The 24,186-nt window shown below is 33.6% G+C and overlaps 1 protein-coding gene across 2 annotated transcripts in view; it reads left to right on the top strand.

The window, feature by feature from the left end:
• The window catches only part of ABCD2 (ATP binding cassette subfamily D member 2), a 102,657-nt gene that overhangs the window by 29,287 nt on the left and 49,184 nt on the right, over positions 1-24,186 (top strand). For both annotated transcript variants that reach the window (XM_027858966.1, XM_027858967.1), the window contains exons 5-6: positions 216-310; positions 5,908-6,053. In XM_027858966.1, coding sequence (XP_027714767.1) covers positions 216-310; positions 5,908-6,053 — 241 coding nt within the window. The remainder of the gene's footprint in view (positions 1-215; positions 311-5,907; positions 6,054-24,186) is intronic.

The raw sequence follows: 24,186 nt of genomic DNA, 5'->3' as shown, positions 1-24,186 counted from the left end.
CTTGAATAATCTGTATGACCATATTTGCCAAAATGTCTAAATTCACACTTGACCTAGCTCCAGATATTGACCTTTGATAATTGCTTTTGTGACTTCAGGAATTCTTTTTTGACATTAACTGATTTTTACAAAGATACTATATATTATTATTTATATATCAAATTGGTTGATCAAGGTGATGCTTTTCAAACTTTTTAATTTTCTTTAACTTATAGGAAAAGTTATCGATGTTGATCATGGAATTATTTGTGAAAATGTTCCTATTATAACACCAGCTGGAGAAGTGGTGGTTTCCAGGCTAAACTTCAAAGTAAGATGATATTCAAGAATCTTGTAACTTGAAATCACACTACAAACCATCTCAGAATTCATGTACCTTCTGTTAATTGTTTGAAGAAACAGATGTAAAGGAGGGGAAATGAAAAAGGTAGTGGCTCAATTATACATAGGAGCAGATAAATGCAATTTCTCCAATCCTGTATTTTTAGATTGAAAGTCAAATCAGGAGACAGGAGCAATAGGACATTTCCTTAAAAATGAATATTTGAACATAAAATGTTATTTATTCCATTTTCCTGTGTGAATTACTCTAAAATATGAGCCTGCATTATAATGTCATCATGGCTGAAATATGCTAGTAGTTTTCATTTACAAGTTTTATCCTAAAATATAACGTGATTACCACTTTATATAATAGTGACTAATATCAGAAAAGACTAATCAGAAGATCAGAAAGTTGAAATTGCTCTATACTTCTCATAATCTTATAAAAAGATTATTAATTTAAGATTTTAGGTCTTTGTTGTTAAATCATATAAAAGTATTTGACAGACTGTTTTGAAATAATTTAAAAGTAAAAATATATGGAATTCTAGTGTTGTAATAACCTGATTAATTACATTAGTGAAGGCAGATGAATTTAATTCAAATTTTAAAAATGACTAGAATTGACAACAGAAATGCAAACAAAGATAAATGTACTGATTTCTATATTCTAAATACTGACAAGAAGTACATCTGGGGCTAGAAAGCAGCAAAGGGAAGAAATGGAAGTACTCAAAAGAAAGATAAGCAAAGTTAGTCAATTTAATGGAAATTATATATTCCTCCTACAACTTTGGAAGTTGTATATCTTTATTTTTTGTAGTGTGAAATATGGGGAGTTGCCTTATATTCAGTGCTACCTTTATATGGGCCTATGATTAGGTTTTAGATAGTGATTTGAGGATAAGGTCTGAGTATGAAATATATTAAGGAAACATAATAATCTTCACATTATTTAAGTTGTATACTGTAAAGTTGTATACTTAAAAAAAATCATGCCTTTGATTTCATTGGAATAGGGAATTAATGAAGACTTAGCAGTTCATGCTCTGCAATTTATAGTCTTAAGAATTACTTGAAGCATTAAGACTTGTCCAGGGTCACAGAGCCAGGACTCGGAAGTAGGACTTAAACCAAATTTTTCTTAACTCTGAGGCCTTGTATCTGTCTGCTACAGAGTAGCCTCTGGTAAATAGAGTATATTTTAATTATTTACCGTTAGTTTAACTACTTATAATCTTTCTATCCTTCATACCCTATTTCTTTTCAGATCTGGTAAACCAGGATAAACTATTGATGTTTCTATTTATTAAAATTAACAAGGTTCTTGAATTCCTCCTCATTTATCTGATTTTAAAAAATAACCCAGAGTGACACAAATTTAAATTCTGAGTTTTCTTAGTAAAAGATGTCAGAAAATTCCCCCTTATTCTTAGTTCCTTCCCTCTGAAATTGCCCCAAAATTTTCCTGTATGTACATTTATTCTATAAATGTCTTGTTTGTAGATAGTTGTTTGTGTATTGTCAGTAGACCACGAGCTCCTTGAGAGGAGAGACTTTTTTTTTGTCTTTCTTTGCATTCCTTACTCTTTGCACAGTACCTCATACACAGAAGAGGTAACTTAATAAATGCTAGGATAGTGCTGATTGATGACTGTATTCATTGCAGTACTCTGCAATGAGATAGAGCTCACAGTGAGGGCCTTCAGCAAGGGCAGGGACTATTTAGGAAATATGAATACCTAACACATACAATCTGACTTCATTCTCTCTACTAATAATAGCTAATGTTTACGTAGCATTTAAGATTTGTATACAAATGTATATGTATATATGACATCTCATTTAAGAAGAACATATATATATAATGTATGTATATGTACATATGAATCTCACTTCAGAACATATATATCGATATTCTATATATAAAACATATGTAGATATTCTACATCTATATGTATGTATACATGTATATGTGTGTGTATATGTATATATATGTATATATATAATAGCAGAATAATAGCATAGCTATTATTATCTCCATTTTACAGTTAAAGAAACTAAGGCTGCAGTCTTGCTGCAGTCACACAGCAAGTAAGTGTGCGAGGCAAGATTTTAACTTGTGTCTTCCTGACTTCCAAGTCCGATGTTCGGCCCATTATATTCTCTTGCTGCCTCTAGCTATTCTTTGTGTGAGTACACAAAGAAGAATTGAAGGTTATATCCTTTCCCTTATACTCTTTTAAGTCTTTGCTATGAAATAAACTTCAGTTTGGTTATACTTTAAAAAAATCTGTAATCACAATTCACTAAGAGCAATTAAAATCAGTGACATGTAAACATGACTTTAGTTTTCTTAGATAAAAAGCCAACCTCAGCTGATGGAGTAGAAAGGACTATGGATATGAAATCAGAGGACCTGGGTTTGAATGCTGCTTTGGCAATTAGCTACCTTTTGTATTGAGAGTCCCAGAATCAGAGTCTAAAGAGGAACTTGTGTTTGAGCACTGGCTTTGAAACTTTATGTGGCCTTGGGATAGTCACTTAACCTCTGTCATCCTCAGTTTCCTTATTTGCAAAATCAGGATAATAGTAAGTATTATTTAACTCACTTTGTAAACCTCTAATTGGGGCCGTGTGTATTATTTTATTATCCATATTACATGTTCTTGGACAAGTTAATTAACCTCTCTCAGTTTAATTTTATTCACCTGTAAAATGAAGGGATCAGACCAAATGACCTCCAAAACTGATTCTGGATATAAAACTTGTGATGCACTATGTTTGTTATTATATTTGCAGTTGCCTAATATAGTGCTATATAACTTATGGGTTAATGTATTTGAAAATTGGGTACATTTGCCCAATATAGCTACACTAAGCCCAATTATTTAGAGAGAGAGAAATACTGTGGGTTTATTCCTTGCATACTTTTTCATATTCTTTTCATATATAACATTCATTTTTTATATGGTGGATTGTAAGACCTTAATAGGAATACAAAGTTTCAGTAGTGCTCCCATATCTTATTCTTCAGAGGGTCTAATAATTTCAAGAAGTACTGCACTATGCCAGTGGAAACTAGTTTTTTGTATGAGGCTGCAAAAATATGTCCTACCTTCAGTACTATATATGAAGTAACTAGATGTCACGGTGGGTAGAGTAGTAGACATGAAGTCAGATATACCGTAGTGCAAATCTGGCCTCAAATATTTACTAGCTATGTAACCCCGAGCAAGATACTAAACCTCTGTCTGCTTCAGTTTCTTCATCTATAAAATTTAAGGTTAAAATGAAATAATATTTTGGTGTGCTTTGAAAGCATTAAAATATTATATAAATGCTATTATTATTATCATCATCACTTGTAGTACTATAATTTAAAACTTGCTTTTTCTGCTTCAAAGAGAAGGCTTCTTGATCTCTTAAAGAACTGTAGTCATTGATAAAAATGAATTGATTAAATTTTAATTTGAAAGCAAACTATGGTTTGAACAACATGGGATTTCTTGTTGAGCATGTAAAGATATAAACACATACATACATATAATTCATAGTATTAAAAAGTTTGCAGTTTATAATTTTCATACTATTTTAGGTACAAGAAAGAATATATCTTCTGATTAGATAGACAGAGCCTTAGAAATTCAAGGTGTCTCTAATCTGTTATATAAAGGCAAATCATTAATATTTGGAGGAATATACAGGAACCATGGAGATAAATGGAGATTCAGCTTTGATATAAGAAAAAAAATTCTTAACAATTAGAAAAATGGAGACATATCTTCAGAATACTCAATGTTCTAGGCAACTCTTTTAAGCTGTAGAGATAGTGCTGACCTACTTTGGTAGATGGAGTTTCCTTTGCAAGTAGTTCTCTATACTCATGAAATTAGATAGTTAGACAACATTTATCAAGCATGTACTATGGACCAAGCATTGTGCTAAGTGATGGGGATAAAAAAGAAAGGCAAAGCCCCTGCCTTCAATGAATATATATTCTAATGGAGGAAACAACATGTAAATAGCTAGATGCATACAAGATATATATAGAGTGTTGTTTAGTCATTTCCAACTCTTTGTGACCCCACTTGAGGGTGGCAAAGACAATAGTGTGGTTTGCCATTTTCTTGGCTCATTTTACAGATGAGAAAATTGAGGCAAACAGGTTTAAGCAACTTATCGAGGGTCACCCAATGATGTTTTCCTGACTCTAGCCGCCACCTAGCTGCCTTGTATGTAGAGAGTAGGTAGCAGATAATCTGAAAGGGAAAGGTATTAACAGCTGGGATTCGGAAAGGTCTCCTGCAGAAGTTGGAATTTTAATGGTCTTGGAGGGAAGCAAGGAGACCAAGAGGTATGGGTGAAGGGGTAGAAAATTCTAGGAATGGAGAACAGATTGTTCTTGAGAAAATTGAAATAACTGTCACTGGCTTTCAAATGAAAGTTGTCAATTGATATGATTTAAAATACAATTTATATTTTATGTATAACATAAATTTTTATATTTATATAATCAAATATATTACATGTAATTTATTTCTATATTACATGAAATATAATATAAAGTATAAATATATTTTTATGTAATATAAAAATATAAAATTGTTATAATTATTTTAAAAATGTTTTTAGCCAGACTGGCAGCATGGTATAGCGGATTAGACAGCCAACCTATGAGTCATGAAGATCTATGTTAAAGTCCTGTCTCAGTCACTTAACCCCTAGGTATCCCAGGAGACCTCACTTTGTTGATCTGCATTTCTAGATAGAATTTCCTAACCAGGATATACACCAGTGAAATCATAAGTCCAGTAAAAAAACAATAGTAACTTATTTTTAATATTTATTATTTTCCAAGTAATTATCTCTCCATATGTACAAGCCATCTCAAATGTGAAAGGAGTATACTTATTAATTAATTACCTTAAATTTTGATGAGCCAGAATCAGGGCTTATTTTTATTCTTATCATTTTCTTTGGAATTTTTTTTCAAGGTGCTTTGATTCTCAGAGCCTAGTAGAAGACCTCATTTAATATCGTCAGCCATGATAAATGCTTTCCTTTGTTTCATGGCACATATTTTGTGTGCCAGCACTTAGCACAGTGCCTGACGTGTGCATTTGACAGTATGCATTTAATAAATGTTTTTTGATTATTTGATCATGGCTTTCCAGGGTTATTATGTATATACAGATAGAATGTCTACCACAATGCCTTGCGCAGAATTGGAAGGGACCTTTAGAGGCCAACTAGTCCAACTCATGTGTGAATAAGAATGCTCTCTCCAACATACCTGACAAGTCATCTCCTTGCCTTTGCTTGTAGGGGAGCTTACTACCTCCTCAGGCAGTCCATTCCACTTTTGTACAGCTCTGATTGTTCAAGAGTTTTTCCTTTTATCAAACCTGTTTTCCTCTGTGTAACTTCCACCCATTACTCCCAGACCACATGGTTTTAAATATTTTTGAATGAATGACACACTTGATATGGCACTAAATGTTTTGAAAGAAATACGTATTTAGAAATCTCCTAATACACTCGTAGGTTTAAATTGCAGTTTATCATTTTCAATTATTTTAGGTACAAGAAGGAATGCATCTTCTGATAACTGGTCCCAATGGTTGTGGGAAAAGTTCTCTCTTCAGGATTTTAAGTGGGCTTTGGCCTGTGTATGAAGGAGTCCTCTATAAACCCCCACCTCAGAATATGTTCTATATTCCACAAAGGTATGTGCTTCTCTTTAGTACACAAAGAGCTTTAAAATTTCCTATTAAAATCAACTAGGATCAATTTTCTATTTCCCTTAATTTTTTTCTGATTTCCTGGGTTGGGGAAGAAATGAATATAACTTAAATAACTCAATGACTATTTTGATTAAAATTGTATCTGATTTAATCAAATAGCTTTTCATTCTCATGTATCTCTAGATTATAGAGAATTACTCAAAAACACGAGTTATTGATCTCGTAGCAGGACAGTTTATTCCAAAGGAAAGTTAGATTGCCTAAAAAAAAAATGGAGAGTCTATTATCCTATCATTGATTCAGATATCTGAATAAAATTACTGGCCATTTAGTATTAATTCTTTTTGGCCATATAAGCTCCATATTGCTAGTCTGCCTTGATGGAGGGAGTGTCTATACAACTGAAATCACTAGAACTGCATGAAATAATTTCAGTGGTGATGGACTTCCTTGCTTTGTCCCTGATCCTGCTACAAAGTGTTTCTATTAGAAGCAAACATTTCTTTTAAGTAGGGGTTGTTTGAGTCTTTGTTCTTCTATCTCCTGATCTTAGCCTGGTGTAGGTAGCGTGGTTTAGCATGTAGTAGGTGCTTAATAAATACTTGTTAATTGAGTGATGTTTTCATTAAATTAATACTAGTTCTTGGTCTTTTATACTTACTGTTCATTAGAATAAGGAAAGTTTCATTTATTCCTATCCTTTTTCGTGTTTTTGCATACATGAAGGCCATTCATTTTTTTCATCTCTTAATTCAATCATGTAGTTTTCATTTTTGTTATTAATATAGTCTATTATTTTTATGGGCAGCTAGGTAGTATAGTGGATAGAGTGCTGGACCTGGAGTCAGGAAGATTTATTTTCCTGAGTTCAAATATGGTCTCAGACAATTTCTAGCTATGTGGCCCTGGGCAAGTCACTTAACCCTGTTTGCCTCAGTTTCCTCATATGTAAAATGAGGTAGAAAAGGAAATGGCAAACCACTCTAGTATCTTTGCCAAAAAAACCCCAAATGAGGTCATGAAGAGTCAGACACAGTTGAAATGACTGAACAACAACAACAATTATTTTTATTTTCCTGATATTGAACCATCCCTAAATACAACTTAATCATGGTGAATAATCTTTTGAATATATTGTTGTAACCTCTTTGCCCATACTGTTTCAATATTTTTACATATATTAATGAGTACTATAGTCTTAGTGTCTCAACCTCCATTTTCTCTGTAAAATAGGAAAATTAATAGCATCTATCTCACAGAACGCATTGTACAACAGGATTGTTGTGTAGATCAAAGATACTATGTATCTCATTCACACGGTTTTTTGAAGATAAAATGAAATATATTTTGCAAACAAGCAGTAAGTATTACATAAATGTTACTTATGATTGTTATGAAGGAGAGTATTGAAATAATTTTCATTGTGGGAATGAGTAAAAGTACTATGAGAAGAAGAATCCAGTGGGTATTCTCTATCCTCACCATCTGGAAGCTTTATGTGGGAAGCAAAAGACAGGTTGCAAGAGGTAGATAGAAGGGAAGAGAGTATCCTGCTATACATAAATTACAGGAATACTACGTGCCTCTTGAACCTTTAAAGCTATGATGGAAATCAGGAGCAATACTGTGTCATGTGACTAATTTGCTTTGCTGTGCTTGTTAGGCCACTCTTAAGAAGTTTGGAGCGAAGTTCTTCTCTGTCCTCTCATTAAAGCTGTGATAGATGTCAGAGGTGACATGACAAGTAGAAAGAAGATGAAAGAAAATAACACTAAGGATTTGGGGGCAGGAGAAAGCCATATCACAGATATACTTTTGTGGGCACAACATAGATAATAACTGTTTTTAAATAGTGTCATTTTCCTTTCCATTCAATTCCATTAAAGTACTTTAGGAAAGTTTCTAATTATGGTGTATTGGCAAAAGATTATGTTTCAGAAAATAAATTTTTTCTTAGATAAAACCCACAAAATATGACAAGTGTAATATTTGATTTTAAGTTTTATGTTTTTTAAAAGTTATGAGATCATGAAAGAAAGCAGCATAAAGTGTACACAGTCTTTTAAAAAAGCACAGCTTTGTCCATAGCTCTAATATGAAATATGTAAGTTCTTTCTAGACAATGAAAATATGAAATCCACCATTTTCCCTCTGAAAGAGCTGTAATTTTTCAACAAATCAAAGCTACAGGGATCTTTTTCTTGGTTTAATATGATTGCCTTTTCCCAAGTTGAAAGATTGATCATAAATGCATAAATGACAATTTAGGTAAAATACAAATGTTATTTAATAAGAAGTCTATTTCTATCCAAACAAAATATATCCAATAATTACTTTTAAAACTATCCAGATTGTAATTGTATGTGTTCTTCAATCTTTAAAAATTTATACATAAATATATTTTTCTTACCAAAAATTCAATATTTAGGGTAAACATAGTATTCAAGTAAAAAATATAGCATTTTTTAAGTGGATTGCCTAGTCAATATGCATCAGCAGTGTGATGTGCTATTTCCCCAAACTAAAATCTTTGTTGAGCTGCAATTGCAGATACATAGCTAAGATACTATGTATCTCATTCAAGTATACGAAAAGTGGTAATTGTTTGATATACTGCATTCACAAGACATCATCTGGAGTGCTGTTTTCAGTTCTGGGCATCAGTTTAAAAAGATATTAACAGGCCATAGAAGATCCAGAAGAGGGCAGTTGGGCTGGGGAAGAGTCTCAATTTCATGTCTTAGGAATTGAGATCTTTTTTTTTTTCAGCCTGAAGAAAAGATTTGGGGAGCGTGAGAAGAGGGGCAGCAGATGTTATAACTATGTTCAAGCATTTATAAGGCTTTCATGTAGTAGAAGGATTAGACTTATTCTGTTTGGCTCAAGGAGGCACACGAGCCATAACCTCCATTACAGAAGTAAGAACCAGAGAGATTAAGTGATGTTCCTAAGGTCATACAACTAGTATGTTGGTAAAGCTAGAATTAGAATTCTATCTCCAGACTTCCATTCCAACTCCTTCTATATTATATATCATATTATAGTATATAATTGTTTCCAAACATCACCTCATACCTTTCCAGGCATAACTCATACAAATTACATGTGAATAGGTATCAGAATTAAATTGGGGCATAGATGATCAAATTATTGCATATGAATTAAATTAAATTCTATTGTTATATAAGAAATGATAAAATGTATAGATTCAGAGAAACTTAGTTAACATAAGTCAATAAACATTTATTAAGTAGCTGTTGCATGCCTAAGAAGACGTATATGATTGATGGAGAGTGAAGTGAGCAGAGCTTAGAGAACATTTTAAACAATGATTACAAAGATGTAAGGAAAACAAATTTTAAAGGCTTAAGTACAATGACCAGTCATGACTTCAGGAGACTGATAATGAAGCATACTTCCCACTAAATTTGTTTTGTTTAAGAGTATTTATTTGTTACAAGAGGCTTTTATTGGGGAGAAGGAGGAGTTATATAAGGAGAGAGTGGGTAACAATAGTGACATTGACATCATATCCAGATGAGTGAGGCTAGAATAGTGATGGAAAGAAGACTGTCTGTGAAGTCAGAGCATCTAAGTTGAAAGCTTGCCTTAGTTAATATCTGTATCATTTTAGGTATATCAGTTAACCTCTCTGGGCCTCAGTTTCCTTACATGTGAGATAAGCGGATTGGAATATATGGCCTCTCAGGTCTCTTTTAGCTTTTAATGTATGGGCCTATAATCCATTGGAAAAACTGGGGATCTTTAGTCTGGGAAAAGAAGACTTGGAGGGGGAGAGGCAGAGAAGCTATCTTTAAAGGACAATACTCTAGAAATGTTCATCTTTTTCTGTCTGGACCCAGAGGGAAGAACTAAAGTAGCGAAGGTTGCAGAGAGACAATGTTTCCAATAATTGACTGTCATTTAGTTCACATTTGGACTGCAAAGATAGCAAGAAAGATCTTGTCACATGCTTTGCATACAACATCCTTCTGATATCTAGTATCTATATCCAAAGGGGAAATGCAGTGAGTCTATCATGACCTGTTCTTGATGACCAGTACCATCTTCTTTATCAAGACTTTCTTGATCTTCCAGCTGCTACTGCTCTTTTTTTTTTTTTAATTCGCCTTATATTTATTTAACATATACATATTTATGCACATGTTGTCTCCTTGGATAGAATGTGTAATGTGGGTCTGGCACTTGTTGAGGACACGGACTTTTTGTGTCCTCTGGCACTGGAAGTACCTTGTACTTTTAGTGCTTGGGACTAGAGAGAAGGGGAGAGACTTTTGTAATTGAAAGGTTTCTGCTAAGAGAATTATTAAGGTTGATCTGGGTCTAAGGATTTTATTGTACCTCAGGTTGCTTTTTTGCAAGCCCTTTACACACATGCTAAACTCCTTGATCCATATTGCAAGACAGGTTGGAAAGGTAGCCATTATTGCTGCATTTAGTTAAATGCATATAGTTGCATTTAGACCAAGGGAGAGAGAACCCTGCTCCTAAAGAATCTATCCCTGCTGAAGCTTCACCAATAATTTCAAGACCACCCAATCTTTAGGAGGAGGAAGTAAAAAGGGGCAACAGGCAGGGAGCATGGTGGTGGTTGTCCACTTTAACCTCAGGGATGTGCCAGTAGTGGGTTGTATGGCCTATGCCCAGGACCAGGCGAGTAGTTGACAGCAGTCATATCACAGATGTAGGGGCTGTGGAATGGGGCCAACAAAGGGTCACAGGGTATAGGGAAGGCAGGCTGAAGGATCATTAGGAGAAGGAAGCATATCCTCCAGATGTAGGCTATCTATGTGACAGGTATTTCCACCAGCTGAAGGAATACAAATTTTTGCAGACCCCTTTAAATTTTAGTAGCTTGAGGAAGAGCCTCAATCGTTATCCTAGTTATAACTCTGCAAGGCTGGTTATCAATGAAGAATTCCCAAGTAGGAGAACCTTTTGTCCATCTCTTGTGTGTAGTGACTTCTTTGGACCTCCATTTCTTCATCTGTAAAATACCGTTTTACACACAAGTTGATCTCCAGGGCCCATTCCATATGCTAAATTATCTTGTGCATTTCTTCTAAAAATAGCTGACAAGAATCTTCAATTATACATGATAAAAGGTCATTTAAAGTCAAGTGCTTCCTTCTCATGTTGTGAATTTACTATAGAAAAATTTATACTACAGAAAAATTTACAATAATGCCTTAATTCTTTTTATTTATGTATTTATCTTTATTTTTATTCATTTTGAACTTGAATACAAAAAGACTAAAAAATTTCCATGTGCACAGCACAACATCAAAAGACAATTCAATATAAAACCATGAATTTCCATTTCATTCTGTTTACTTTTTTTTCCAAAACCTATGTAATAAATACTAGGCATGGTTTTCAAAGCAACGTTGTTTTTCTGTGCTTCCTTCTAAGATTTCTTTTGTTCTCTGCTGTGTACTTTTAACTTTTTTCTCCCTCCCTCCTGACCCTGCCCAAGAGAAAGTTACCATTTGACACAAATATATGTGTACGTATATATGTACACACAGATATATGTGTAACCATACTATGTATATTTCTAGTTATCAGTTCTTTCCCTAGATGTGGATAACATCTTCCTTCATAAGTTCTTTGTAGCTGATATGAGTATTTATAATACTCAAAATGACAGTCAAAGTTGTTCTTAGAACAATATTGTTGTTGCTGTATAAAATATTCTCTTGCTTCTGTTCATTTCACTCTTCATTATTTCATGCAAATCATTCCATGTTTCTCTAAAATCAACCAGTTCATCATTTCTTATAGCACAGTAGTATTCCATCACAATCATATACCACAGCTTGTTTAGCCATTCCCCTCAATTTCCAGCTCTTTGCCACCCCAAAGAGAGCTGCTATTTTAGAAATCACTTTGGGAAACAGACCTAATAGTGGTGTTGCTGGGTCAAAGGGTATACACAGTTTTATAACTCTTTTGGGCATAATTCCAGATTGCTCTCCAAAATGATTGGATCAATTCACAGTTACACCAACAGTGTGTTAGTGTCCTAATTTTTCTACATCCCCACCAACATTTGCTTTTCTATCATTTTAGTCAGTCTGATAGTTGTAAGATGATATCTTAATGTTGTTTTAATTTGCATTTTTCTAATCAATAGTGATTTAGAGCATTTTTATATGGTTTTGATTTCTTTATTGAAAAATTGCTTCTTCATATCCTTTGACCGTTTATCAATTGGGTAATAATTTGTATTCTTATAAATTTGAGAAAAGTTGGGATATGAGACCTCTCTCTGAGAAACTGTCTATAAAAATTTTCTCTCAATTTTTGTTTTCCTTCTAATCTTGGCTACTTTGGTTTTATTTACACAAAATCTTTTTGATCTAATGTAGTTGAAACTATCCATTTTATATACCTCACAATGTTATCTCTTATTTATTCAGAAATTATTCTCCTGGTAATATGTTCCATGTTTTTCTAATTTTCTTATGTTTTCTCCCTTTATATCATGGTCATTTATCTTGGTAAATGATGTAAGATACTGGTCTATGTCCAATTTCTGTCAGACTGCTTTTCAGCTTTCCCAACAAATTTTAACAAATAATAAATTCTTATCCCCAAAGTTTAAATCTTGACATTTATCACACATAAGATTTCTATAGTCGTTTGCTACTGGGTATTATGTCTATCCTCTTCCATTGATCTACCTTTCTGTTTCTTAGCTAGTACCAGATTATTTTGATAATCACTGGCTAATAGTATAGTTTAAGATCTGGTACGCTAAATCTCCTTCTTATACATTTTTTGAAGTAATTCTTTTGATATTCTTGACCTTTTGTTCTTCCAAATGAATTTTTATTATTTTTTTCCAGCTCAATAAGTAATTTTTTGGTAATTTAATTGGGATGACATTGGATAAATGGTTGTCTACATAAAATTGTCATTTTATATTGGCTCTGCCTATGAACAATTAATATTTTTCCAATTATTTAAATCTGACTTTATTTGTATAAAAACATTTTGTAAATATATTCATGTAGTTCCTGGGTTTCTTTTGGTAGATATACTCTGAAGTATTTTATACTGTCTACAGTTATTTTAAAGGGGGTGTCTCTTACTATCTCTTCTTGCAGATGAAATATAGAAATGTTAATGATTTTTGTAGGTTTATTTTATGTCCCGCTACTTTGCTAAAATTATTAATTATTTTCACTAACTTTTTAGTTGAATCTTTAGGATTTTCCAAGTACATCATCATATCATCTGCAAAAAGAGATAGTATTACCTTATTGCCCATTCTGATTCCTTCAATTTCTTTTTCTTTTATTGCTATTGCTAGCATTTCTAATACAATATTGAATAATATTGATGATAATGGGCATCCTTGTTTCTCTCCTGGTTTTATTGGGAAAGCTTCTGATTTATCCCCATTACAAATAATGCTTGCTGATGGTTTTAGGTAAGTACTTCTTATCATTTTAAGGAAAAATTCCTTTATACTTATGCTTTCAAATGTTTTTAGTGGAAATGAGTGTTGCATTTTATCAAAAGGTGTTTCTGAATCTTATGATATAATCATGACTTTCATTACTTTTGTTACTGATATAATCAATTATGTTAATAGTTTTCCTTATGTTAAAACATCTCTGCATTACTGGTATAAATCTCACTTGGTCACAATGTATAATCTTTGTAATATGTTGTTTTAGTCTTCTGGCTGGTATTTTATTTAGGATTTTTGCATCCATATTTGTTAATGAACTTAGCCTGTAATTTTCTTTGTCTGTTTTTACTCTTCTTGGTTTAGGTATTAGCACCTTATTTGGTTCATAAAAAGAGTTTGGTGTGTCTCCTTTACCTATTATTCTAAAGAATTTATTTAATATTGAAATTAGTTCATCTTTACATGTTTGGTAGAATTCCCTTGTAAATCCATTTGGTCCTCGTGCTTTTTCCTTAGGAAGCTCATTTATGGCCTGGTCAATTTCTTTTTCTAAAATAGGTTTATGTAGATATTCTATTTCCTCTTCTGTTATTCTAGGCAGTTTATATTTTTGTAAGTATTCTTCTATTTCAATTAAATGATTACATTTATTGGCTTATAAGTGGGGAAAATAGCTGTATAATTGCTTTGATTTCATCTTCATTATTGATAATTTCACCCTTTTCATTTTTTATGCTAGTGATTTGGTTTTCTTTTCTCTCTTTTTAAATCATATTAACCAATGGTTTATTTATTTGACTAGCCTTTTCATAAAACCAACTCCTAGTTTTATTCAATAATTCAATGGTTTTCTTATACTTGATTTTATTAGTCTCACCTTTAATTTTTAAGATTTCCAATTTGGTACTATCCACATCCAAAGAAAGAACTATGGAGTTTGAATGCAGATCAAAAGCATACTATTTGCTATTTTTTTTTGTTCTGTTGAGTTTTGTTTCCTCTTTCTGGTGGTTCCTCCTATTGGTTCTAATTCTTACTTACAACATCACTAATGTGAAAATATGTTTAATAGGAATGTATATGTATAGCCTATATCAGATTGTGTGCCGTCAAAGGGATGGTGGTGAGGAGGAAGGGGGAGAAAAATTTTAAACTCAAAAGCATATGGAAGTGATTGTTAATAAAACAAAACAAATTAAAAAAAAGATTTCCAATTTGGTGTTTAATTGGGGGTTTAAATTTATGTTGTTTTTTTTAAATTGCATACTTAATTCATTAGTCTGTTTTCCTCCATTTTATTTATATAAGCATTTAGAGATATAAATTTTCCTCTGATTATTGTTTTTGTTACATCCCATAGATTTTAGTATGTTGTATTATTATTGTTATTCTCTTTAATGATATTATTGATTGCTTCCATGATTTATTCTTTAATCCAATCATTCTTTAAGGTTAGGTAATTTAGTGTCTAATTAGTTTTTAATCTTTGTTTCCATGGTCCCTTATAGAATATGATTTTTATTACATTGTGATCTGAAAAGGAGGCATTTAATATTTCTGCTTTTCTGCGTTCAACTATAAAGTTTTTATGCCCTAATTTATGGTTAATTTTTGTACTTCTGAGAAAAAGATGTATTCTTTTCTATTCTCATTCAGTTCTCTCCAGATAGCTATCATATCTAGTTTAGATTCTATTCAACTCCTTAACTTCTTTCTTATTTATTTTTTTGGTTAGATTTATCTAATTCTGAGAGGAGAAAGTTAAAGTCCTCTACTATTATACTGTTATTATCTATTTCCACCTGTAATTTATTTAACTTTTCCTTTAAAAATTTAGATTCTATAGCATTTGGTGCATATAGATTTATTATTGATATTGCTTCATTTTCTATAGTATCTTTTTTCATAATGTAGTTTCCCTGTTTATTTCTTTTAAGTAAATCTATTTTAGCTTTAACTTTGTCTTAGATCATGATTGCTACCCCTGCTTTTTTTTTGCATTAGCTGAAAAATAATAAATTTTATTCCAGTCCTTTATTTTAACTCTGTTGTTTCTCTCATTTTAAAACATGTTTCTTGTAAACAACATATTGTTGGATTCTGACTTTTAATCTATTCTGCTATCCATTTTCCAGATGGGTGAGTTCATCCCATTCACATTCAAAGTTATTATTACTAGATGTGTATTCTGTTTTCCCTCTCTGTTATCCTTCTCACCCTCTCTTTTTACCCTATCCCTCCTTATACATCTGATTTACTTCTAACCACTACCTCCCTTATATACACCCTTCTAAAGAATCCCTCCCTGTCCTCTTGTTGCCTTCCTATTCCTTAATGTATCTACCCCTCTAAGAATTCTTCCCTTATCCTCTCACCCCACCCTCCAAAACTTTAATCTACCCACCCTTCAAGAAGTCCCTGACTTGTCCTGTCCCCTCACTCTCTTGTTTCTTTATAAATTTAGAAGGCTTTTATAATCTTTTAGATGTATATTATTCCCTCATTAACCTAGTTCCAATGAGAATGAAGTTCTGGCACTACCAGCCCTCCACCCCCTTCTGCCTCCACAGTAACAATTCTTTCATTCATGCCTCCTTTGTATGAGATAATTGCTCCATTTTACCTCTCCCTACTGAATTTTGTTTTTTAGAATCATTCCATCATACTTGTCTCAGCCCTCAAGCTTTCTATCTATGTATGCTCTTTCAAACTATCCAAGTAATGATAACATTCTTAAGAGTTACAAATAACATATTCCCATATGAGAAACAAACAGTTTGACCTTATTGAGTTTCTTAAAATTGATCTTTAATATTTACCTTATGTTTTTCCTAGATGTTATGTCAAATTTTCCATTGAATTCTGTGGGTTTTTTTTTCTTTTTGGTCACAAATACATGAAAGCCTTTCATTTCATTAAATGTTCATTGTTTTTTTTTTTCATTTAGGATTATATTCAGCTTTGCTGTGTAAGTTATTCTTGGTTGCTAACCCAGCTTCTTTGCTCTTTGAAATATAATGTTACAAGCCCTTCACTCTTTTAATGTAGAAGCTGCTAGATCTTACATTATTATGACTATAGCTCCACAGTATTTCTTGTTGCTTGTAGTATTTTCTCCTTAATCTGGGAGCTTTGAAACTTGGCTATGAGGTTCCTGTGTGTTTTCATTCTTGGGATCTCTTTCAGGTGGTGATTGATGGATTTTTTCTGTTTCTATTTTACCCTCTCAATCTAGAACTTCAGGACAATTTTCCTTAATGATATTTTGTAAAATCATATCTAGGCTCTTTTTTTTTTAATCATAACTTTTAGGTAATCCAACAATTCTTAAATTGTCTTTCCTTGATCTGCTCTCCAGTTAAGTTATTTTTCTAATGAGATGTTTCACATTCTCTTCTATTTTTTCATTCTTTTGATTTTGTTTCATTATCTCTTGGGGTTTTATGAAAGTCATTAGTTTCCCAATTCTAGTTTTGTTTTTGGTTTTTATTTTTTAGGCAATTGGGGTTAAGTGACTTGCCCAGGGTCACACAGCTAGTAAGTGTCAAGTGTTTGGTCTGAGGCCGGATTGAAACTCAGGTCCTCCTGACTTCAGGGCCGGTGCTCTATCCACTGCGCCACCTAGCTGCCCCCCAATTCTAGTTTTTAAGGAGCTATTTTCTTCCCTAACTTTTTGGATCTCCAATTAGTTGACTTTCTTTTCATAATTTTCTTGATTTTCTTGGATTGTTCTAGTTTTTTCTTAATTTTCCTCAACCTCTCTGATCTGATTTTTAAAATTCTTTTTAAGCTCTTTCAACAACTCTTTTTGGACTTGTTACCATTTGGCATTTTTCTTTGAAGTAGAAGTGGCTTTTTTAACTTCACTTCTTCTTCTAAGTATGAACCCAGATCTTCTCTATCCCCACAATAGCTATCTTTGGTCAGATTCTTTCTCCTTTTCTTACTCATTATTGTTATTATTATTTTCAGTGGCTTATTATCATAGTCAGGTTCTAGTCCTGAGGTGTGGGGGGTGATGCCTCAGGCTTCAGGTTTTTCTTGCTATTGTTTTCTAAGCACTGTCTCTGGAATTTGGGCACTCCTTTCTGATCCTGAGCAACAGTTAGGACCCCAGCTGCACTATCACTGCACATACTTTTGCTCCCTACAGTCCCTCCTCTGACTACAAACTTCAGTCCTCCCGTCTGCCCTGGAACCAAAACCAGGGATTCTGCTTTCCTACAAGTTCCCATGGCCAACAGGTTACCTGCCCCTCTGTTACTGTACTCACTAGGCATGTGCTCACCCTCCTTACTCACAGCCACAGCCTTGGACTACATCTGGTCAGTACAACTTGGCTGATCAGCACAACTTGGTGTGGTGTTCTGAAACAGTGGAGGGTCCTTGGTCCTTCATTCTTTCCCTACTCAAGTGTCTGACCCTCACACAGTCCCTGAGGTGAAAGTTCCTGAAACCCAGGCTGCTGCTCTACACATCTGTGCACAGGGCTTGTTGTTCGTTGATTCAGTGGAGCCTGCCTGGAGGAGCTTGCACTTCACTGAGCCAAACCTCCTTCCCTGGAGGTCCGGTCTTTTCTGAGGTCCCTCCCAGGTAACTCCTTTACTCCAACTTTTAATTATTTCTGCCAATTAAAGTTCACTTCGAGGTGATGTTTTGTATTGTTTCTGGGAGAAATTTGGAAAGCCTGGTATTTCCTGTCTTATTCTACCATCTTCCCAGAATCCTCTCAGTGCTTTAATTCTTAATGTGCATAGATATAATATGATGGCATAATTAGATTCAAAGATTATTTGATAATAACTGGATTTTATGTACATGTACATCTACATGTATGCAATACACGTATATGTGTGTGTATATATGTGTGTATATACATACATACACACGTATATACACACACATATTCTATTGCTCTCTTTCTGTTACTACCAACAAAGCAGTACTTAGCTATTATGTCTAAACTTAACACATCCGGGAATATTTTCTTTCTTATGTTAATCTTTGTTGTTATTCACGCATTTTTTTTCAGTGTATCACTTTGTGACTCCATTTGGAGTTTTCTTAGCAAAGATACTGGCATGGTTTGCCATTTCCTTCTCTAGATCATTTTACAAATGAGGAAACTGAGGCAAACAGGGTTAAGTAACTTGTCCAGGGTCACAGAACTAGTAAGTGTCAGAGGCCAGATTTAAACTCATTAAGATGAGTCTTTCTGTCTCCAGGACCAGAACTCTATATACAGCACCACCTATCTGTCCTATGCTAATCTTACGTTTTGTAAAATTTGTCTTGATAAAAACTATTATTTCTCCTTTTATTATGTTCTTTTGTCCAAGTAAAGCTGGTCAGTATTTAGACCAAGTCAGAGTAATTTCTTTTTAATGTATTTAGGAAACTAAATGTTTAAGAAGGGGTTGAACAGTTTGATAACTTTTGTTTTTGTGCCTAGAATTTTATTTCTTTACACATTTTCAACTCCATTCTAGTGTAATTTAAAATTTGAATACTTGGTTATAGCAAATACACACACTACAGAAATATAAAGAAAAGAAGTATTGACAACTTTTAAGCCACATAAGCTTTCTTTCTGTCATTTTTAGTGAAATTTTCCTTTGCTTCACATAGGATATAAATTGCTGGGAAGAGTTAATTTCATTCAGATCATTCCAGAATTCCAGAGAATATGAACACTCATGATATATGCCACCACAGTATGTTTTCTTTTTCTTTGTGCCTCATATTGAAACAAAAAAAAACAGTAGAGTGTTTTAAAAAAGTATATAACCCCAGTCCCAAAACTCATTGGTATGGGACTCTCTTCTTATTGGTAGAGATCAATGCCCTTTGTCTACATTAGGGGTGGAATGGAGTCGGGGACAATTGAAGACAGGAGAGCTTTAGTCCTCTTTAGGTTTTCTTTAAGTCTTCTTCAAGCTCTTCAGTCTTCTTCCAGTTTTCTTTGGATCACTCCTAGTGCTTCTGGCTTCTTGCTTTGAGAGAGAAGATGGAAAATGCCAACCTCACTTCAGGTTGCTGAAGGAAAAAACTCTGGGAAGAAGCTGACATGAGAGGAGCTAACAATCCTTATCATGTACCTATCCCCAGCTTGCTACACTGGAGACTTCAAGGAACTTCTCCACTGAGATTTCTCTTGGTTGAGCTGAGCTACCTCGCTCCCATTGCAAGAGCTCTTTCACTTTGTATTGTTTGGCATATATTCTCATATGTATATTTTCTATTATTTCTATTTTGTCCCCAATTTGTACAAATGGGTTTCTTGGCTAAGTGCAATATGTGTTCATTGTGGAAGTGGGAAGGATGTCATGTTAAGAAGTGTTTTTATTTCTAGGCATGTCTGACCAACCAACCTATTACTGCTTTAATAAATCTTTGGGAAAAAAAATCAAAGAAATGTAATTACTACCTTATGAATGTCAAGAACATAATAAGATTACTTAACTGTCTAGCAAGATTTAAAATGGAAGTAACTGTAAGAAATACCTTGGGAGTAGATTATGTCACACTAGAAATACATTGACCAAGTATAAATTTTAAATTGTTTCCAACTTTATTTTTATTTTTAAAGTTAAAATTTGTAAACTATAGCTTCACCTTTCAAAGACACGATATTAAGTGTGATAATGTCATTAACAATTAAAAATATTATAATATTTTAGCTGTACTTTTGTTACAGTATCTGGTCCATAAAAGCTATGCTTCCAGCTTTTCAATAGAGAAAGTAGAAATAATTCTTTTTTGAGGGCTTGTAATTCTAAACAAATAATGGAGCTATTTCTCTTATCCCCTATACTTGATATAGCATAAATAAGCTTCCTTTACTGCTGGGCATAAACAAATAACATTTGGATGTGGTAATCTATCTACCTAAAATATTTAATGATCTGAATAGGCCTATATGTCTAGGAAGGAAAATTTAGTAAAGGGTGCTTTAAACATAGGTCAATTATTTATCTCTTTGGTAGAATTACAGAAATTGGAACTAGCTCGAAAAGTTAAATTCAAAGCCCTTGAACTGGACAGTGTCATAAACAACAGAATCATGTTATTATTTAATTAGTTGTAATTTTAAATTTTTCCTGTTTTCTTAAATTAATCCAACATCAACCTATGTTTCCTTTGTGAATTAAACTTTCCAGAGAATTCTGTCTATGACTTTAACAACATAATATAATCTTGATGCTTTTAGTTAGCACAACTGTTAGTCACTACATTTTATAAAAATGTACTTTGTCCCATTTGTCCAATAAGGTTGAGTCCATTCCTTAGGTCCTCCCTCCATTTCTCTAATCTTCTTAATCTCTTCACTGTTTCTTTCCTCTTCTTTCCACTCTCAGAGAAAGAATTGGTCCTTCTCTTGCTAAAACTACTCACTGAATCTATACTCTTAATTCTGTCCCTTCACAAAACCAATTTACTTGTATCAAAAACAAGAAAGGATAATTCACAAAAAGGAAGAGGAAATAAAATAGCTCTCTGAAATTATTTTGCCCAGTTATGCCAACAAAACTGATAGTTTAGATGAAATAGATTTCATAAATATTTATGAAAATATAAAACACCTAGGTTAATAGAACAAGAAATCAATTATTTAAATAAATCAGTATCAGAAAAAGAAATTGAACAAGATACAAATGAACTTCCAATGAATAAACCTCCAATGCCAGGTAGATTTACTAGTGAATCCCACTAAACACTCAAACAATGAATTGCAATATTATATGAATTATTTGAATAAAATGGGAAGAAACCCTTCTTATTTCTTTCTATGGTATAAATATGGTCTCAGTATCTAAGGCAAGGAGAGACAAAACAGAAGAACAAAACCATAGATATATCTCTAATGAACGTTGATGTAACACTATTAAATAAAACATTAGCAAATAGGCTAAAACAACAAATTTAAAAAGATTATACATTATCACATGGTTGGATTTATACTAGAAACTCCATATTAGTTCAAAGTGAAGAAAATTATAAACCTTATAGGGCATTAGTAGCAAAAATAATTAAAACCACATGATTATAGTAATAGTTTTTTAAGTCAACACTAGGAAGCACGGTAATAAATGGACTTTTCCTTAACATGGTAATTACTATTTATGTAAAACCAAGATTATGCATTTTATGTAACGGAGAAATGTTTGAGGCTATTCCAGTTATGTCAGAGATTAAGCAAGAATGCCCTCTCACATCTCCTCGATAATTGTGCTCCATCAAATATCCCATATATCATGAACCTTCTACCTTTTTTTCTTAGCTAACACACTCAAGTCTCCTCTGATCTCAAAAGATAAGTCTCCAATGATTTCAATTCCCTTCCTCAAGACACCCAATCTCTCTCCTCCTCTTTTGTAATAGTTTATATGCATTACCTTCACTTCATTTACATCCTTTAATTCCTTGGAGTCTGACCTTTATCTCTTCTTTAGAAATAGCTTTCTCCAAGGTCACTAATTCTTATCTCTAAATACAGTGGCATTTTTCTGTTCTTATCCTCCTTAAATTCTTAGCAATCTTTGATGCTGTTGATCTTTTTCTTGGTATCATCTCTTACCTTGACTTCTATGACCACACTCAGGTAATTCTCTACTTGCCACTCTATCTTTTCCTTTTAGGTCTCCTTTGTTGCCTCTCTATCCTGGTTTCATCTTTGCATTTCTCCTCTCTTTCTTCTTCAGTGATCCCATTTATTCCAGTTACTTCAATTGTTATCTCCATACAGAAAACTTCCCTATCTATATTACCAAAAATCCCACCCCAGAGCTCTTGCCCTATACCTTCCTATTGTCTCCATCTGTATGTCCTTAAACTCAACATATTCAAAACTCAGCTCCTCAACTTCTCACTCCCATTCTTTCTTCCTAATTATCTCATTTCTGGTAATGGCACCACCATCCTACCAATAATCCAGGCTCTAACTTTGCTGTTCTATCTCAGTCACCACCACCACCACCACCACCACCACCACCACCATACATCTATTCAATTGCTAAGTTTTGTAGTTCTACCACCAAAATATCCTGTTATTTCTCCTCTCACTGCAGACACCCTAATATTGCAATAGCCTCCTTGCCCCTCAACCTATTTTTTCATTCACCGTTCTGTCCTTCTCATTACTGCTCAAGTAATCTTGTAAATGAACTACTCTGATCGCATTACTTCACTGAGAGATGTGGCTCAAATAAATGCCTCCTTCACCTACTGTTTATCTGCTAAATAAAGTATGTAATCCTGATCATGATACTCACAACTTTTCAAAATTTGGCTTTAGTATACCTTTCTAATCACTATTTTCCTTTGCATACTCTAAATTCTAGCCAAACTAATCTATGTACTGGCTCCCTCTTTTTGGCCTGTTCTCCCATATATCCATGCCTTTTCTCATGACTTTTCCCATGCCTAGAATGTATTCCCCCAATCCTTAATTCCTAGCTGTCCAAATCAAGCAATCAACAAGCATTAAATGCTAGGCATTATACTAGATGCTTGAGGATACAAATACAAAAAAATGAAAGAATCCTTAATCTCAAGAAATTTGAATTCTATCAAGGAGACCTCCATTTATGAATATATGCAGAATAAATATAAAATAAATACAAGGAAGTAAAATGTAAGGAAGTTAGAAAGAGAGAACACTTGGTATCAGGAAAGGCTTCATGTAGAAATAGTACATGAACTGTATCTTGAATAAAGTGATTTTATGAGATCAGATAAGGAAGAGATACATTCTAGTCATGGGGAGGCCTAGTACAAAGGCATAGATAATGCCCAGTTAGATAGTGTGTTTTGAGCAAAGAACAAAGAGAAAATAAGTTTTATCTGGACTGAGAGTGTGGGAAAGAAAGCAATATGTATTTAGACTGAAAATATAGAATGGGGCTAGGTTATGAAGGTTTTAAAAGCTAAACTGCCTATTTTAGCCTAAAAGCAATAGGGAGGCCCTGGAGTTCATTGAGCAAGGAATGTCTTGGCTTCATCTGTGTTTAAGGAAAATCATTTTGATAGCTGTGCAGAGGTTGGATTGGTATGGGATTATAGACCCCTGTATATAGGCCATGATAATGATATATGTAACAGGACTTGGAAGTATGCCCAGATCGTCTCAGATCTGGAAGAGTCTAGTGACCTGCTTCTGGGAGAAGACATTCTGTGTTCCCATCAGGGAGGAAACAGCCTTTTTCCATTGGATGTGTAGCTAGAACAGGCTACATCTTTAAAACTACCAGACTCCCTTGCTCTTTCCTGAGGCATGGTGAGGATGGGGTGTAAAGGTCCTGTTCACCCATACCATGATGTCTATGAACTGAGCTGGGGATGAGGTCAGGAAAGGCTACCTTCCCCTGCCCTTTTAGGCTTTATTGTCCTGAGAATTGGGCTTGGTGTTTGGGTCTATTTTATTTGTCCTTTTCAGTACTAGATGCAACTGTGGAGTCCTCAGACCCTGAGCAGTTCATGGCTCAAACCATAGCAAGCTTGAAGGCAGGATTCCAGGTTGTTTGTTACTACCACCCCCATTAGGGAAGCAAAAGAAGTCAGGGTGAACCGGGTTATATAAAAATTTAGCTAAGCTGTGAACCTGATCCTCCTCACTTTCCCAGAGACTGAAGTGGTGTAAAAGGGTATTATGCCCCTAAATGAGTTTTTTTG

Source organism: Vombatus ursinus, unplaced genomic scaffold (assembly GCF_900497805.2).
Source record: "Vombatus ursinus unplaced genomic scaffold, bare-nosed wombat genome assembly UNPS02013950.1, whole genome shotgun sequence".
NCBI lineage: Eukaryota > Metazoa > Chordata > Mammalia > Diprotodontia > Vombatidae > Vombatus > Vombatus ursinus.
Note: the sequence above shows the minus strand (reverse complement) of the source record. Positions and strands in the feature narration are given on the sequence as shown.